This window comes from Lissotriton helveticus, chromosome 6 (assembly GCF_964261635.1).
Source record: "Lissotriton helveticus chromosome 6, aLisHel1.1, whole genome shotgun sequence".
NCBI classification, from domain to species: domain Eukaryota; kingdom Metazoa; phylum Chordata; class Amphibia; order Caudata; family Salamandridae; genus Lissotriton; species Lissotriton helveticus.
In genome coordinates this window covers 1597086622-1597104110 of record NC_136067.1, presented here as the reverse complement: position 1 = coordinate 1597104110, position 17489 = coordinate 1597086622, and the positions used below count along the sequence as shown (strand labels likewise).

At 43.2% G+C, this 17489-nt stretch overlaps 1 protein-coding gene across 2 annotated transcripts in view; it reads right to left on the bottom strand.

Annotated features, from left to right (window-relative positions):
• Positions 1 to 4298: 4298 nt before the first annotated feature.
• EXO1 (exonuclease 1) overlaps positions 4299 to 17489 on the bottom strand; it is a 233640-nt gene continuing 220449 nt past the window's right edge. Inside the window, exons 13-14 of one of the 2 annotated variants that reach the window (XM_078649397.1) lie at positions 8815 to 9008; positions 4299 to 4698 (exon numbers count right to left, since the gene is read on the bottom strand). In XM_078649397.1, the coding sequence (XP_078505523.1) occupies positions 4557 to 4698; positions 8815 to 9008 (336 nt within the window). In that variant the 3' untranslated portion in view covers positions 4299 to 4556. Of the gene's footprint in view, positions 4699 to 5966; positions 6244 to 8814; positions 9009 to 17489 lie in introns of those variants that run through there. The other variant, XM_078649396.1, reaches the window with a different exon arrangement.

Here is a 17489-nt window from a genome sequence, read left to right as displayed (position 1 = left end):
TCACTACAGACAATACATTTTCAATTGAAATGACCATTGCATTTGCACATACACGCATGCAGTTCTACTAATAAAACCGTACAGCGCACAAACTAACATTTTGGGAAATGGAATCACCTCGAGTATAGATTTGCTTTGATCATCTTAACGTATTTGTTTCCAACACACTTGTGAATTAACAAAAAATGGCTTTCATTTCTGCGTTCCCAATTCGGATGTATACTGAAATACTTGCACCAATCTTTTAAATGTTATTGTGTGGTATAAAAAACCCTTTCCTACTCGCATTAGCAATATTGTGACATAAATCCTCTCACTTTGAAGTCAAACAGAGAAAAGCAAATACCAATATCCCTCCAAGACAGAGCCCAACATTACACCTGTCTTTGAATGCACAGCAAATGTGACTGAATAAGAACAAGATTTACAGGCCAGCAATCCTGGAAGAATACAAAGGGAGTTTATGTGAAAAGGCTTTGCTCCATTAGAGGGACGAACTCACGCTGGACAGTTGGAAAAAAATAAAGTCAGCAAATAGAAAGCCAGAAAATGTGATCTACAAACCACAAAGCCAAAGGTAAGCAATGGGCAGAATGCATATCCAGGGAAGCTTTCTGAATGCCCCCCAAGATGTATTTAGCAAGCTGCTATCTGGTAGGCTTCGAACTAAAAAAGGCCCAGCACTGCACTCTAGGCAGGCCCGTTTATTGCTGCATCACAGGGGTTTACTCTGAAGGTGCAGGGTTCGTGCACTTCTTCGGGAATATTTATAAAAGTAAACTTTATGGCGTTTCTAACAGTAAAATGTTGTTGTTGCAAAACAAGTACCCCCCAGGCGAAAAGCAAAATGAGGGGGTACTAGAGCCCCACCCATTTCTCACAAATATAAATTGGCCTTGGGCAACATAGGGGGAAACGGCTGGCATACAAGGAGGGTAGTGGGGCGGAGAGAAACAAAATCAGTTATTAACAAAAAAATACACTTGTCTTCGATCCTGGCGCGACATCCTCCTCGCTCGGGTCCAGGCAGGCAAGCTGGCTCCAACGCGGCAGGACCAGGAAGCTGCAGTAACCAATTCTGTCACTGCTTTCATGCAGCATGAAAGCAGTGCCAGTATTGAAGGGAGCGGCCTCTCTCGCCGCTCCCGAGGAAATTGGACCCGGATGCGGTCTCCAACCCAGCTGCCTTAAGATACCTGGGTTGGAGAGTTATAAACTACGCATGTCTGGCTGGCTATCGCAAGAAGGCCAGCCAAAAATACATGGGTAGTTTAAACCTTAGTGCCCTGCCTATCACTGCTTTCTGCATCTGCCTGACTGGCAGCAGAAGAAACCAGAAAGCCCTGCCACCCTGTCCTGACGATCGGCTCAGGACGGGGTTTGGAAAAATAAAATGGTAAACAATTAAGTTTATTACCATTTTATTTTTCCAAAACTGTTGAATTTGCAAATACGCATAAGCCTTCTTTAACTTCTGAATTTAGAAACTGGAATTCAAACACGAGACATTTTGGCCAATGCTATTCTACCCCCTATTGCGGTTAAGAATGATTCATCTTCATCTGCTAAATTAGCACATAGATATAACCTCTTCTGTTCATTAATTGATACCCGGGCCCCAACAAAATCATACTCTAATAGAGATTCTGCACCTTTTAAGAACTTGTATTCAGCAGAATCAAAAGCTCTTACGCTATCCTTATGTTTCAACAGACGTCAATAGAGGCGAAACTAAAATCCATAAACTAAGATTGAGCGGAATATCTCTAACCAGGCCCATAAATATACAATCTGGAAAGCAAAGTCTTCAATTTATTCTGGTATTAAACACCCCTAAGACTTATCAAGCTGTTTTCAGTGATCAACGAATTATAAGCTCTACCCAACACAACTGACATATCCAACTCTCTTGAGAAATGTAACCAAAGTGCTGATTTTTCTGTAATAAAATTGATAGCAATCTTGCAGCTTGTAGTGTCTAAATAACAGTAGTGTCTAGTGTTGAATGTCTAATCTTTTGCTCCATCTCAGCCTATTTAACAGTGCACATTTATAAACTGTTTTTTCTCCTCCTAGCGATTACGATTTCACTGGCTTCTTGATGTCTAGTAAGATTTTAGCTCCCCATGGAACCTTTTACCAGCCCCTTTGCATAAACAATATCTGAGACACAACCCTGACCTGGTCAGAGCAATTATTGATGCGTCTCTCCAGGAACGGATGGTCCCAAAAATCATGAAACAGCAAGTATATCCATCTCCTCAATTTTTTTTTACAATTACAGGCCTATTTCAACAACTGACCAAATTTGTAGAAACAAACTGCCTCCTTCACCGGACTTAGATAGACGAGCATTCCGGACACAGCCGCAGATTTACTTTGATGTTGGTGCTTGATGATCTGAGATGTGCTCTGGATTCCAATATTACTGCTGCATTGAGTCTGTTGGATCAAACAGTAGCTTTTGATACTATAAGCTACTCTATGCCAACTGACTAGACTCACTTACTTATGATTCAAAGACCGGGCCTAGTCTTCGCTTTCAGAATTTTTAAGACCTAGAAGACCCCTAATTTCTCATCCACTATTTGAGTCTACATTAAGAGCTTGTTCGCTTTGTGTCTATTTACGCCCTCGTCATCCCTACTATTCAATCTTTACGTGATCCCTCTGCCCAATCATATCCAGTCTTTTGGGTTCAATATTTTTTTCAAAATGCTGATGATACCCAAATGTATTGTTAGAATGGAAGATGACCCTCAGGAAGCAGCTTCTAACTTAAAGAACTGCTGGTCATTAGTCTGGCACAAAGACAAATTGAACAACAGTAAATTTCCACCCTAGGCTCCTTGCTAAGTCCAGCCTTAGTAATGAAAAATCATGGACTAAAAAAACTGACTCAGTAGATTATTGCTATGACTTATTCTTGCCTTTTCGAACTCCATACAAGCATATACGCCATGTATTCGTCCACCACAGACCTAATGAATGATTTTGCAGAAAGCTGCTTAAAACCTGGCTGTTCTCTGATGATATTTTGCCTTTCCTTTTTGTGCTACTGTGTCTAGTCATTATATTTGTTCCTTCAGCGCCAAGGTTCATTGCTCTTTATAAATGTTTGTAAATAAATACAAAACAATCATGTCTGAGATTAATGTGAGCATTTCACCCATCATTTTTTTGTTTTTTTCTATGTGCCTTAAGTACAGCAGGCATTCCCATATGCAGGTCCGTGCTCACTGTGCCGTTGGAACCGAGCTGCACTCTGCTGGTCAGGGGTTACTTGTGGCGGTTCAGGCTGGACTGTTGCTACTAGAGCAGGCTCAAGGCTGATTTGCATATGGCTGCTTCCCGCGTTAGGGGCATAGTGGACAACAAAACGATGGACTAGAATGCAGCAACCAGCAATTACCAGAGGCTGCGAATAAGCCAAGCATTTCACAAATGACTTTGCCGTCCTGTAAATATCAACAAACAACTCCACAAAGAGAAGGGCAGTTTATGAAGTACAGAAATAGATGGGTGCAATCAGAAAACACCTCAGGGTTAACACTGACAAGAAGCTATTAAAAATCTATTTCTTGCTGCATTCACAATCTATTGAAAGCTACAGGTTCATAACTTAGTGTTAACTTCATACCCAACATTTCTTATATAATAAAGAAAATGAAAATCATGATGTGTGTGTATATATATATACATACATACATACATACATATATATATATATATATATTTATATTTATATATCTCAAAACATGCTGACACCACCATTGCTAAATAAGTGACTATAAGGGTCCAAAGTGCTGGTTTCAGTAATATCCGGCTACATAAGTAAAAGAAAACAAAACAGGACATTTAGACTATTTAGATTGTGAAATATAATGGTTAAGCTAGTTGTCACCAAATGTCAATGAGTGACACATATGTGTGAAATATATCTTGTCCCAATACAAAGAAAAGGTTCTTGTTGCCTTAGGGTCTCAGTGCGGATGGACTTGGCTACAGATAAACAGATGTTCAATTTGAACATCTGAAAAAAACTGATGTTGAAACTCACTGATAAAGCATTTCAATGCTTCAACTAAACAGCAAATTGCCTATGATGCATGGCCTAAATTTCCAAGTTGCTAAATGTTTAGTAGAATTCTGGAAAATTGAAAATGAGAAAGCAAACAACAAATGGAAACTTGACTTCTGGATTTCAAATGAGCAATTATGTCTGCCTAAACTACAAACGCTTTAAAAAAAAAACACACACAATCGCAATTATCACAGAAACTGAAATAAAATACAAATAGTTTTAAAATATTTTATTAACCACATAGGGTATTGTGTTGATTTTGCATTTTATATACTATAAAAAACAGAATCAAATCAGTTCAGTTTTATTTACAAGAAGCTCATACATTTGTTATACTTCTCTTGGTTTGCAAGTTAATGATGTCAGCAAACTGTCACCACAGGGTGACCACAGGAAACAGGGCAACCAAGGCAATTTCATCAGCTGGATAGAACCAGTGGCTTTTAGTCAATCCCATTTACTTGCTAACTGTTCATTTAAAAATCGATCTCTGAACACGGCTGCACTCAGGTTTCTTATAAATGTCTTCTTCTGATTCGGGAGTAAGCACTAGGTTGTCTTTTACCGGAGAAAGAGGCTCGGCAGACTTACAAGACGAGATCTTCTCTGAATCTCTGCAAAAGAAATAAGTTTGTGGCATAATTTAAATACATTTTACAATTTCTGTAAAGCTATCTTTTTTTAATAAAGTTCTATTACCTGGCCCAAGACAGTTGCACGCTAGTTTCAACTACAGAAAGGGGTGTTCTGGCTGCAGCGGTACAAAGGGGACCAAGGACTGCGGCTGGTGACCTTTTCTCACTTCAGGGCATTGAACCTATCACCACCTACCTGATAGCCAGCCGGGACCTACTGTCTGCCTCACTCCCCCACGCCATCGACCCAATTGTGCCGGTACAGTGCCTTCTGGGAGTTGGAGTCCGGCATTGTAACGAACTCCAGCAGGATGTGCCGACTGCATTAGGGGGAGGAGCGTCTGGTGCTGGAACAATGATTTAAGCAGGAAGGAGCATTGCGTGACAGGACATGCTGCTATGTTGGGCGCTGAAGAAGGCGATAAATGCCGAAATGCATTCGCCGCCATTGCAGAAGTGAGGAATAAAACCAGCTGTTGCCCTGAAATCCCCTTGGCCTCTGCGTTCTTCTTTTAGAGGGACGGTTTGTTGATATATATATATATATATATATATATATATTTATATTTATATATCTCAAAACATGCTGACACCACCATTGCTAAATAAGTGACTATAAGGGTCCAAAGTGCTGGTTTCAGTAATATCCGGCTACATAAGTAAAAGAAAACAAAACAGGACATTTAGACTATTTAGATTGTGAAATATAATGGTTAAGCTAGTTGTCACCAAATGTCAATGAGTGACACATATGTGTGAAATATATCTTGTCCCAATACAAAGAAAAGGTTCTTGTTGCCTTAGGGTCTCAGTGCGGATGGACTTGGCTACAGATAAACAGATGTTCAATTTGAACATCTGAAAAAAACTGATGTTGAAACTCACTGATAAAGCATTTCAATGCTTCAACTAAACAGCAAATTGCCTATGATGCATGGCCTAAATTTCCAAGTTGCTAAATGTTTAGTAGAATTCTGGAAAATTGAAAATGAGAAAGCAAACAACAAATGGAAACTTGACTTCTGGATTTCAAATGAGCAATTATGTCTGCCTAAACTACAAACGCTTTAAAAAAAAAAACACACACAATCGCAATTATCACAGAAACTGAAATAAAATACAAATAGTTTTAAAATATTTTATTAACCACATAGGGTATTGTGTTGATTTTGCATTTTATATACTATAAAAAACAGAATCAAATCAGTTCAGTTTTATTTACAAGAAGCTCATACATTTGTTATACTTCTCTTGGTTTGCAAGTTAATGATGTCAGCAAACTGTCACCACAGGGTGACCACAGGAAACAGGGCAACCAAGGCAATTTCATCAGCTGGATAGAACCAGTGGCTTTTAGTCAATCCCATTTACTTGCTAACTGTTCATTTAAAAATCGATCTCTGAACACGGCTGCAGTCAGGTTTCTTATAAATGTCTTCTTCTGATTCGGGAGTAAGCACTAGGTTGTCTTTTACCGGAGAAAGAGGCTCGGCAGACTTACAAGACGAGATCTTCTCTGAATCTCTGCAAAAGAAATAAGTTTGTGGCATAATTTAAATACATTTTACAATTTCTGTAAAGCTATCTTTTTTTAATAAAGTTCTATTACCTGGCCCAAGACAGTTGCACGCTAGTTTCAACTACAGAAAGGGGTGCTCCTTAACGGCACTCACACAACAACACATGAATAATAGGTATCTCTAATATCAATGAAAAGGCAACACTTGCTTCTATAATTTTAACTAGTAGTTGTGTTTTTGCCACCCTCTTGGATATAAAATTTTAATCGGACAGCATTCAATTACAGCAGCTGCTAACAAATTACCCCACTCTCTACTCCCCTCCCCCTCACCGGCAGTGATTGGCAATTGTGACTATTTCCTGACATGGGCAATCTGGCAATTTGCAGGAAGCTGGCTAGAAATTTGTGTGATATACGTATGAGAGGGCCATTATTCTAATTCTGCATTCGATGCAATGAGTGCTGTGTGGTTGGTGAATCGTGTGCGGTATCAATCTCACTTTGGGTGGTTGCTGCATTCCCCTCCGTTAAGTTTTGGCCCCAATCTAATAGATCACTCTCAGCATTCTCATCTGTTCTTACTGCTCTAAGGCGGCACTCCAAACCCACTCCCCACTCACGCAGATCATCCCTCCACCTATCCCATGTGGGGGGGCGAATCCAGTGGATTGCCATCAGCCTCTTCGCCAGGACCAGCCCCAACATTGCAAATTTATATCTTATCCTGTTCCCCGTCTTAGGTGTTGGGAGTACACCCAGGATTCAATGTTTTATGAAGGTTTCAATCCGCACCGCTGTTGCCGTACGAAGAGATTGTACCACCCGATTCACGTCTTCTGGGTTCTCCACGGAACAACCCTGGTGGTGTTATGCTATGCTTTCAGGCACTAACATTTCAAGTTCAGCAAACCCATTAAGGTAACAAAAGTCCCTAAAAAGCTCTGTTTCAGCAGATGGGATTGGTGACGCCTACACACAAGACAAATGACAGTAGACACTTCTGAATATAGTGAGCACAGCCTAAAAATAAGGCAGAGTCAGTATGCCTCAGATGCAGGGAACTTACAACATCAGTCTGCAGTTCTGAAAACATTTATATAAAACTGCACAGAAGAAGTAAGACAGTGAAACAAGTACTTGGGATTCAAATGGAATTTCAAAGAAAGCTTATGAGAACATTGAAAACATCAACGGAGCCAGGGATGTCTTAACTGCTTGGCTCAGAAAAATATACTAACAGGCAGAAGGTAGGGTCTGAGTTTTTGGGTAGGCTTGTATATGTGTGTCTATATAAACATATTTTCAGGGCTCAGCCATGGCCAGTTAGCCTTTCTTAAGCCTATTTCCTAGTGCAAGCTGAACCAAGGTAGCGGACCCCACTTCGATCGGTAGATGAAAACAAATAATGTATATTTGCGCAAAAGACCATTTTGACAGGAAGCAGCCCAGCAGCAAATAGCAGCTGCTGGGCCCTCCAAAAATGAAAAATAATTTAAGGACTGTGATGGGAGGGGGAGCAATGGAGAAGCTGGGGGCAACAGGGAGTGGGCGGAAAAGAGAGGGAGCAACAAAAGCGCTGAGGCCAATGAAGATATACAAATTAAAAAAAGAAAAAAGAAAAACCTAGGAATGGTGGCCAAAGCAATGGACGAGCGTGGGTGTGGGGCAGACGGTGTACAAACTGGAAGAATGCATGGGCGGGAAGATGCATGTTTGAGAGAATCAGCAAACAAAGGAAAGAAATAGAAAAACACCTGCACTCTAACAGAGTGCTGAAAGACAAAGAAAAAAGATTGTTCCCTAAATGTGAGCAGTGGAATGATACCAGTCAGCCAAGCAAAAGGATAGTATTGAGGCTAAACTCAAACGAAGGGACAAACACAAGAAGAGGGAGAATAGCAATCGAATAAGAATCAAGCGAAGGAGAGTGACAATGGAGACACCAATGATAAGCCATGGGCAAGTTCTAAGTCCACCACAGCATTTTGGTATGGTCCACAAGAGGACTTTTGAACTCTGCTAATAGTTGTTTGGTAGGTGAAACCTATAAAAGTCCTCTCAAAGACATTCCCAGAATGCTAAATTTTTCCCTAGTGCGAGTATTTTGGCTGTTCACCTTTGAGCGGGTATCTTTACTATACACAAGCATGTTGCAAGGCAAGAAAAGCCTACTCGGAGATACCTTCTGTGGAATTTCTTTCTAGCATGTGCTTGAAGAATATATGCAAACAGCTTAAGGTCATCCATACCTACATGTAACCCTATCAGAGGACAACACAATGGTATTCCTAGAATATTGATACAGGTGGAACTGATAAAGCACAGGCCTAACTTTTCATATAGTTTGGTGTTAGAAAATAATATGTCAGTTTAAGCAGTAACCGTACAAAGGGTGGTACAGTAAGAAGAAAGTGAGGCTGAGCAAATTTATGGTACAAAAAGAGAAAAAGCTTCAGGAACACTACAATTATCTCGGGGTCAATTCTGAGTAACGTTGCCACCACATCTACCTTATTTCTTCTTGAAAAAAAGAAAATGTCATGCAAAAATACTTGTACCACGGATAGACTCACTTTTTAAATCCAAATTGTTTCCAAAGTTCATTGATTGTGATCTGGAGCCCAGGTTTATTTTCGTTATTCCTGACATTTTTCTTTTGAGCACTTAGAGACTTCTTGCTCAACCCGCTGGCTTTTGCCGGAAGCAAAGGCTTTAGTTTAGTGGAGAGACCTGATCCCACAGACTTCGACTTTTGTAGGCCTGGCACCTGTGTACATGAAACAGAGCGTCATATTGCTTAGGAATGATTTGATAACACAGACACAGTATATGAACCAGATACAATTACTCGCACACACATTACCTAAACTTCGTTCTAGCAATTCCAGCTAACCACCCATAGTAACCAACGGCCATTAAATAATTTGATCTGATGACATTGTGTGATAGTGTTAATGAATATATTAAAAAGCCCTTCTTTTTCAGGCGGCTCTAACTTGCAATTTTGATGCTGAAGTACAAGTTACTTACCTTTGGTAACGATGTATCTGGTAGAGACGATTCTAGCCGCAGATTCCTTAACGTGAGGCGCGAGACTGGATCCGGAAAAAAAAAAATTGCCACAGCATCTCTGCGCGCCGGGGGAAGTACCACATGACTCCGTCCTGACGTCGTCCGCGGGCGTGACGTCAGCGAGGTCACATAAGACCCAACTCGGCGCGCTGACGTCAATTTGCTTCAGAGAACTTTTCCGAGCAACAACGCCGAGCCATCACCAACAAAACTGTGTATGGGAACAGTGTGCGAAAAAGCAGTATAACAGAAAAGGGAGGAAACGAACGGTGAGGAACAGCACCAGTTGGAAAAGTGCCAAGCCCTGTGGCACTGAAAGCCATAGCAGTGAAAGTGCAGAGCACCGCTCTGAGGAGCAGCCTTGCAAAGCTAAGGAGATAGCCTCCCTGGAGGCAGAAAACCATGTGAAAAACATCATAGCAGATGACAGAAAGTCTGCAATCACAATCCACAACAGTGAAGGGCAACAAGTCCGGAACAGATGAGTAACGGCAAATTACCCTAAGACAACACAGGAGTGCTGAGGGAGCCTGAAAGCTGAAATTAAACCGCTGAAAGGTTAGATAATCACGACCCCAAGCCGAGCAGCCTACCTGGCATCAGAACCAAACTTTCTGATTATCAAACCTCGGCAGAAAGAGAGGTACGCTACCTGGGATGTGAGGCACAGGTCCGAACATACGGGGAGGGAGACCGGCCCCGCATGACACTAGCAGGACTGCTGCGGAACCCACACGCCTCGACATACGTGTCCAAACTGATAGACAGTAAAGGCCAAGTGGTTACATCCCCTATGGAGATACCTGCTGTTATGTCCTTCTTCCTCGCCCAGCTCTACTCAGCTGGGGTGGTGTGTGACCAGGAAACACTGCAACAATATTTTGATTCCATCTAATTGCTATGGCTAGACCCTGGACACAGGGAATATCTTGGTGCCCCGTTCACACCGGAGTAAATCACACAATTATTGCCAGTCTCCCTGGAGATAAGGCTCCCGGCTCAGATGGACTCATGCCCGCCTTTTATAAAGAATGAGCCAATATACTCATCCCACACCTTATTGAGATGTATCATGAGTCAATATCAGTGGGCCGATTCCCCCAAAACCCTTCGTGAGGCACTTATGATGACCATACACAAACCAGACAAGGCCCCTGAACTCTGCAATTCAATCACACAGGGCACTAGACAGGGATGCCCCCTCTCCCGGCTCCTGTTTGCAGTGGTAATAGAGCCGTTGGCAGCTAGGCTACCCAGCATCACACGGAGCGGGGTATTGACTTACTGCCTGGGGACTGGTGGTGGCTATGAACGCCAATGTTATCACCCTATACATTCACGAGCCATGCAAGAACCTACAACATATGACAAGTGCTCTGCTTTGGAAGCTACTCTGGCATCCAGGTTAACTGGAGCAAATCAATACTCCTTCCACTCACTGAAGCCATGTGCCCATACCAAACAGAAAATCCACTAAAATGGGCAACGGAGCCGACAAAATACTTGGGCATATAGCTGTGCAGGGACCCAGAAGAGGTGTGCAGAGTGAATTATGTACACACAGGTGATTGGCTTGAAGCACGTATCTAGATATAGAATAAACTACCGCTCTCTCTGGCTGGGCGCATAGCGATAGCAAAAATGGTGGCCCTACTGAAATTGTTATACCTTTTTGTCCCGCTTCCCCTCATGGCACAGATTGCGCTCTGACATGGTCACACTAGCGGGGCAGGTCATCAGCCGAGAGTAACTTATGAACTCCTTGCGTTACCTCCTACGCGTGGAGGACTGGGCTCACCGGACCTAAAGCTTTATGCACTTTGTGACCAAGTGAGCTTTCTGCATTTCTAGCAGCACCCTACCCAATTTCAACCGCATATGGCAGTAGAGGGCGACAAAGCATCCCCATGGCCACTAAAAACTTCAGAGTTTCAACCGTATAAAGAACCCAAGCATGAAATCAACACTATGGAGGGTGTGCGTTGGGCATGGGAGGGCATCCGCAGACAAACTGGCACTGCCACACTTTATGTGCAGTCTGCTACAATGGCAGCGAATCCTTCCTTCCCCCCACTACACGACAGAGGTGGAGCGCAACGCCCTGCACATTGGGATTCAAAACGTTTGCCGACTTATACCCAGACGGCCAGTTTCTCCCCCCATTCACTAATAATGCCGAGTGTGAGGCCACATTGCTAGACACACTCCTATATTATCAAATCAGTGCGACTTGTAGAAATGCAAACAGCGTGTTCCCCGCCCCTCCTCCAGTCATCATAGCATTAGGATATGTCCACACAAACACATCGCTGCACAAAATCAATACCCTACTCTACTCCTGGATGCCAACTGCCTCCTCGCTAGATTTCCCGAGGGCCAGCCAGGCCTGGGAACTAGATACAAGCCTGGAAATATCGGCTGAGCAATGGCTTTACTGTTGTGGTCAAACAGAACGCCTCTCCTCAAACTATAGACTGCGATTGATTCATTTTCAATATTTACATAGAATGTATCGCACCCCAACCTACTTACACAAGATAGGCCTGTCTAGTGATGCGAGATGCCTACAATGCTCCGCACCAGTGGCCCCATTTGTGCATCAGGCCTGGACCTGCCCGAAGATGGTGGACTACTGGCGAACCGTATGCGATACTGTCATCGCTATACTAGGAGACCTTTAACTACAAGACCTCGGCTGTGTCTACTTGGTTATGTTAAGGAGACCTCGGACACACACAGTCAATTAGTTGTGATGTTATTGCTGCTGGCCAAGCGCAGAGTTGCGATGCACTGGGGCCGCAGACCAGCGCCGACAGTGAAGACGTGGCTGCCCGACGTTTCACGCTGCCAAGCACAGCTGACTACCTTCTGGGACCTTATGCCTTCAGCAAATCACCCTCACAATATCTGGGACCCATTAATGACATATGTCCGCCAGCATACTAGTATCGAGGTGGATACACCAGATCTCACACTCGCTTGTAGCTAGACTAACCCTCTGGTTCTACACGTTGGCGGGATCATGATGCCCGACATGAACCCTGCTGCATACTACATGGAACAACAAGGTACTCTGACCCCTCAACAATATAATGAAACCATGCCTAACTATCATGTGTGTACGCGGTATACTGTCTAGATTGTTGTATGTGACAAAGCTGTAGACGTTAGCACGTTGTCGCCAATATGCGATTCTGAAAATGTTCTCCAACAATGTATGCCTCTTTAAAATATAAATAAAGGTATTGAAACAATGTAATTTTCGAGTTCCAAATGTCTGCTTAAAAATATTGTCACTTTCAGCCATTTACGAACTTAGCTACAAATTTACAGGTGAAAAAATACTGATGACCTGTAAAAAGTAAAACTCACATTTTGTTTTACTTTCTTCTGTGATTATGTTTATTTCTTGCTTTTATAGCAAAGGCCCTTGCTATTAAGTGAGAATTATTATAAGGGCATGACATTCACTACAGATGACGCAATTAGATTTACATGGGATTTTTACCCCCCAGGAGTTTCCTTACGACGTGAACTTAAGTTAACAAGCGAAAATAGACAGAAGGAGGCAGGCCCATGACGCCCAATCAGAGTACACACCGGAAGACTGCTTGACTTTGTCCGAACCTGTGGATAGCGCAAGGACTGATGACGCAGGCCTTATTGATTCAACCGACACGGAATAGATTTTGAGATCAATCACCCAACACTCAATCTAAAAGGTCATTTGCGATGTCATCTAGAAGGGGGGGCAGCATTATAGGTCACACCACACTACAAGTCCAAAAGGACATTTGGCATATTGAGTTGAGGCAACAAATTAAGAGTACTGAAAGACTTCTCACTAATAAAAGATACTCAAGAATGGAACGCACTATATTGGGCAAGTGAGGGTAGAACCCAATCTTGGTTTACACAAAAACATTCTTTTAGCACATTGGAGAAAGCGGACCTCCAAAAAAAAAAAAGCTATGTGTAATTTGCTAATAGTAACCTAAAAAGACAGAAGGGCATCCCCTGGTGTATGTGACAAAGTTGAACGAAAAACGCGACGCTTCTCAGCTGTCAAGCTTGAATGTTTACACACACACAACCGCGGATAAAGCAAATCACATCATGGCAAAAAGATTGATTATTTGAGAGCGGTGCAATCTTCGGAGGGTTGGCAGGTCGTAATAATAAGGGGAATCTTCAATCTCAAGCTGACGTTTAGCACACTGGAAGATGAATGGCTTTCAGCAGGAAATCGGTATTGTAATGTTCCTGAGGCGCCCCCTTTGGAGCAACAGACGGATGCCGCGAGGGCTCAGTTACTAGAGGCCTTGCAAAGCTCGAGGTTGCCTGTGCGGAGGATTCGCATTCCTTAGTTTCAGCCCGTTGTTCTTTATACTAATAGTAAAGAATATTTTATTAGTCACTAGGAGTGTAATAAAAAAAATGGAGCACACTTAGTTGGAATGAGACCTTTGATGACAGCTATGGTAAGTAAAAATGTTTTCAAATGTATATTTTTTGCGTGCTTGCAGATGAGTGCGTTCATGTGAAAGAGAACGTGTCTATGTGTAAAGCATGTGTGCGAGTGAAAGTGATGCGTCAGTGACAGGTAGTGAGTAAGACTGTGGGAGACTGAAGCCCATATTTACTATTTTGACGCAAGGCGACGCTGCCCAAAAGATGCTACGCTGCCTTGGGACAATAATCTAATTTTAGCATATTTGCACTATAACGCAGAACGTAAAACACCGTGTGCAGAGACGAACCACAGGTTTGGAAATAAGATGCAAGACGGAAGACCATTACAAGAAATGTGATCAATATGAAAACATGTTAAACTTTACAAGTGGGTGTTTGCCACCACAATAGCAAGAAAATAAGTAAAAAAAAAACAAAAAACAAATCGAACCCCCGCAAAAATAACAAAAACCCGAAAAGAAAAAAAGTTCACTTGAAATTCCACAGCAAAACTCGAAAACAAGCATTTACAATGCAATGGTCTCGGCAATATTATAGGTAGAGCTATTGGTATTGCTCATTATTTTTTTATCTTTTTTGTATCCCTAAATAAATGGCAGTCATTTCAATTGGTATTAGCTTTTTTTGTTGCATATGTGATACCTATTGCATTAGCAGAGAGAGAGAGTGAGGTAGTGAGAGAGAGAGCGAGTGAGGTATTGAAATAGAGAGAGTGAGGTAGTGGGAGAGAGTGAGGTAGATAGAGAGTGAGGTAGTGAGATAGAGAGTGAGGTAGTGAGATAGAGAGTGAGGTAGTGAAAGAGTGAGGTAGAGGGATGTTGTGAGGTAGTGAGATATAAGCATAGAGTGATGTGATGTAGTGAGATAGAGAGAGGTAGTGAAAGAGAGTGAAAGTGAGTTAGTGAGATAGAAAGAGTGAGGTAGTGAGATAGAGAGTGATTGAGGTAGTGAGTTAGAGAGAGAGAGTGAAGTTGTGGGCTAGAGAGTGAGGTAGTGATGTTTTGAGAGAGAGAAGTTGTGAAATAGTGAGGTAGTGAGATAGATAGAGTGGAGTACTGAGGTAGAGAGAGTTATGTAGTGAGAGAGAGGTAGATAGAGAGTGAGGTAGTGAGAGAGAGAGTGAGGTAGTGAAAGAGTGAGGTAGTGAGGGAGAGGGATGTTCTGAGGTAGTGAGATAGGAACAGTAAGTGAGTTTGTGAGGTAGTGAGATAGAGAGAGAGTGAGGTAGTGAAAGAGAGAGTGAAAGTGACTTAGTGAGATAGAAAGAGAGAGAGTGAGGTAGTGAGATAGAGAGAGAGTGAGCTATTGAGATAGAGAGAGAGTAAAGTTGTGAGGTAGTGTGTTCGAGAGTGATGTGGAATGCATGCTAACAATAAGCAACAAACAAACATGCTACAAATACCTCCCACCCCAAGACCGGCACTTACCTCTCATGCCGCTGATCAGCACGCATAAGCTGTCAGGAGAAACAAGAACAATCTATCCCAGGCTCATTAGCGCTCGTTCAACTGCCCATGATGGACCTCGCATAAAAGGCAACAGTTTCCTGATACACTGCAAAACTCTCCATGCACAAGAGAAACGAGAGCGGCGACCTCATCAGCGGGAGGGGGCGGGAAAAAGACACGGACAGCGGGAGGGGAGCACCCCTGGGAGTTGGTGGGCCCGCTTTGGCCTGTCTCTATCGAGAGAGCCTGCTGTCACTTGGAAGCAGGCCTTGGGTTAGAGGGATCCCTCAGAGGCTGCAGCGACTTTTGTAAAGTGATCTCCTCCAAAACCCCAAACAGGAGGTGAGGAAGGACCAGGGCACCACAGCGAACAGGCAAGGCCCAAGCTAGTTAATGGGGCTTTAACGGTCCCTCGACCTAAAAAGGAAAAGAAAAAACTACAACCCCAGCATGCAAAATGTTAATTATAAAAGCACGAACGGAATAAAGGTGTCTCTAGCAAAATAAGAGCGGCTGGCTGTTATCCTTTTTCATACCCTATAAAAGGGACAGACATTGCATAGGCCAGGACCGGCCAATCAAAAAAAAATCATTTTCTAGCTCCAGGAAAGTTGGTCGATGTCCGCTCAGGACAGAAGTCTCTGAAAATTAATATCTTTGAGTCGTGAGAGGAAGTGACAGGGCAAGTGATATTTTCTTTCACAGCTCTACTCACCTGGCCTCCATATGATGCAGTATCTACACCTAGGTCTATTGATCGCTTGTCATTCTCTTGCTTGTTGATCTATTGTTCTGGCCTCTGTGTTTGTCTCCTCCCTGACCTGATCTATTATTACATCTTGTACTGCTCTCGAGTATGCTGTTGTTTTCTCAGCCTGCTTCTCCTTCTTGGCCAATATTAAAGCGCTCTGATACCCGCTAGGATCATGTTCGCGCTATATAAAACCTGATACCTAAATAAATGGTGATGCCATTACTAATACCGTTCATGCTGACGTTTCAAAACACAGCGATGTAACCCTGTTGTTCCTGAACTCGTGCGTGTGGCTGGGCGTGCGTCTGTGCTTTGGCGCCTCGTGGCTCCCCACGCGCCAGGCGATGGGTTGGGTCATGTCTTGGTTGCGCAGCAGGTAAGATAAGGTGCGAAGACTGTACGCACAGCTCAGCCGCGGTTGTCATGCATACTGTTTGGATATGCGGTGTTAAACATGTTGTTAGTGGTACGGTGCTATCGAAAAGATCCAAAGGTTGAAAGAAACATCTGCACGCTGCAACCTAGATAATTCTCTTCGAGAAGGCGTGGGAACAGCTGTCCTCAGACACCACAAACCCTGTGACGCAACGCGCTCCCCCTGCGAACACAGCGTGCTGCCCCCGAGGCGCTGAGGAGGAGGAAGAGGCGAGAAGTGGCCAGACTGCTGACTGATCAGGGCGAGGGAGCGGCAGTTGTTGTTTACAGAGATATTAATATCCTATCTCCTCAGTACAGAGTGGAAGCTTCCACGGGGGAGCCCAAGACAGAGTGGAAACTTTTCTGCAAACGATCCAGTGAGATGCGAAGGCACGGTTTAGGAAAACAGAATTTATTATTTCACACATTTTAGAGTTCTATTGAAAACATAATACTTTGTGCGAGGAGGATAGAGCCATTAACAAATAAGATGGCCCAGCGATGTGTATTATGAATTAATCGTGTTTTAAGAAAATATAGGGGTGCTTATAATTATAGTGATTATGAAGATATATAAAATATGCCTCATATAATTCACATTTTATCTTATCTTGCACTGGCACGAGAATTTAAACACCTTCAACCAACACTTACCAGCTTCATCCGGGCACGTCCCGTTTCTCCAGCGCCACGTCCATTGGCAGTCCACTGAAATATAATCAGCTTGTTCTCGGTCACCTCGAACCCAGTGCAATTTCCACGCCAGTCAGCCCTGTGCACTTTCAGCTCCAAGTGTACCTTGTTACGACACATTTCCGAGTTGCAGCAGCACTCGGCGTTCAAGATACCAGCTGCGATGCTGAGATCCTGTGCGGGCGGGACACGGACAGCGGGAGGGGGCGGCAAAAAAGACGGCCACCACTGAATGATTTATTTAGCGGGAGGGGGGTGGGAAAAAGAATACAACAGCACAGCGGCGGACCTAATCAGCGGGAGGAGGGCGGGAACAAACACTGGACAGCGGGAGGGGGGCGGGAAAAAGGCCACGGCAGGGAAAGAATACAACGGCCGACCTAATCAGCGG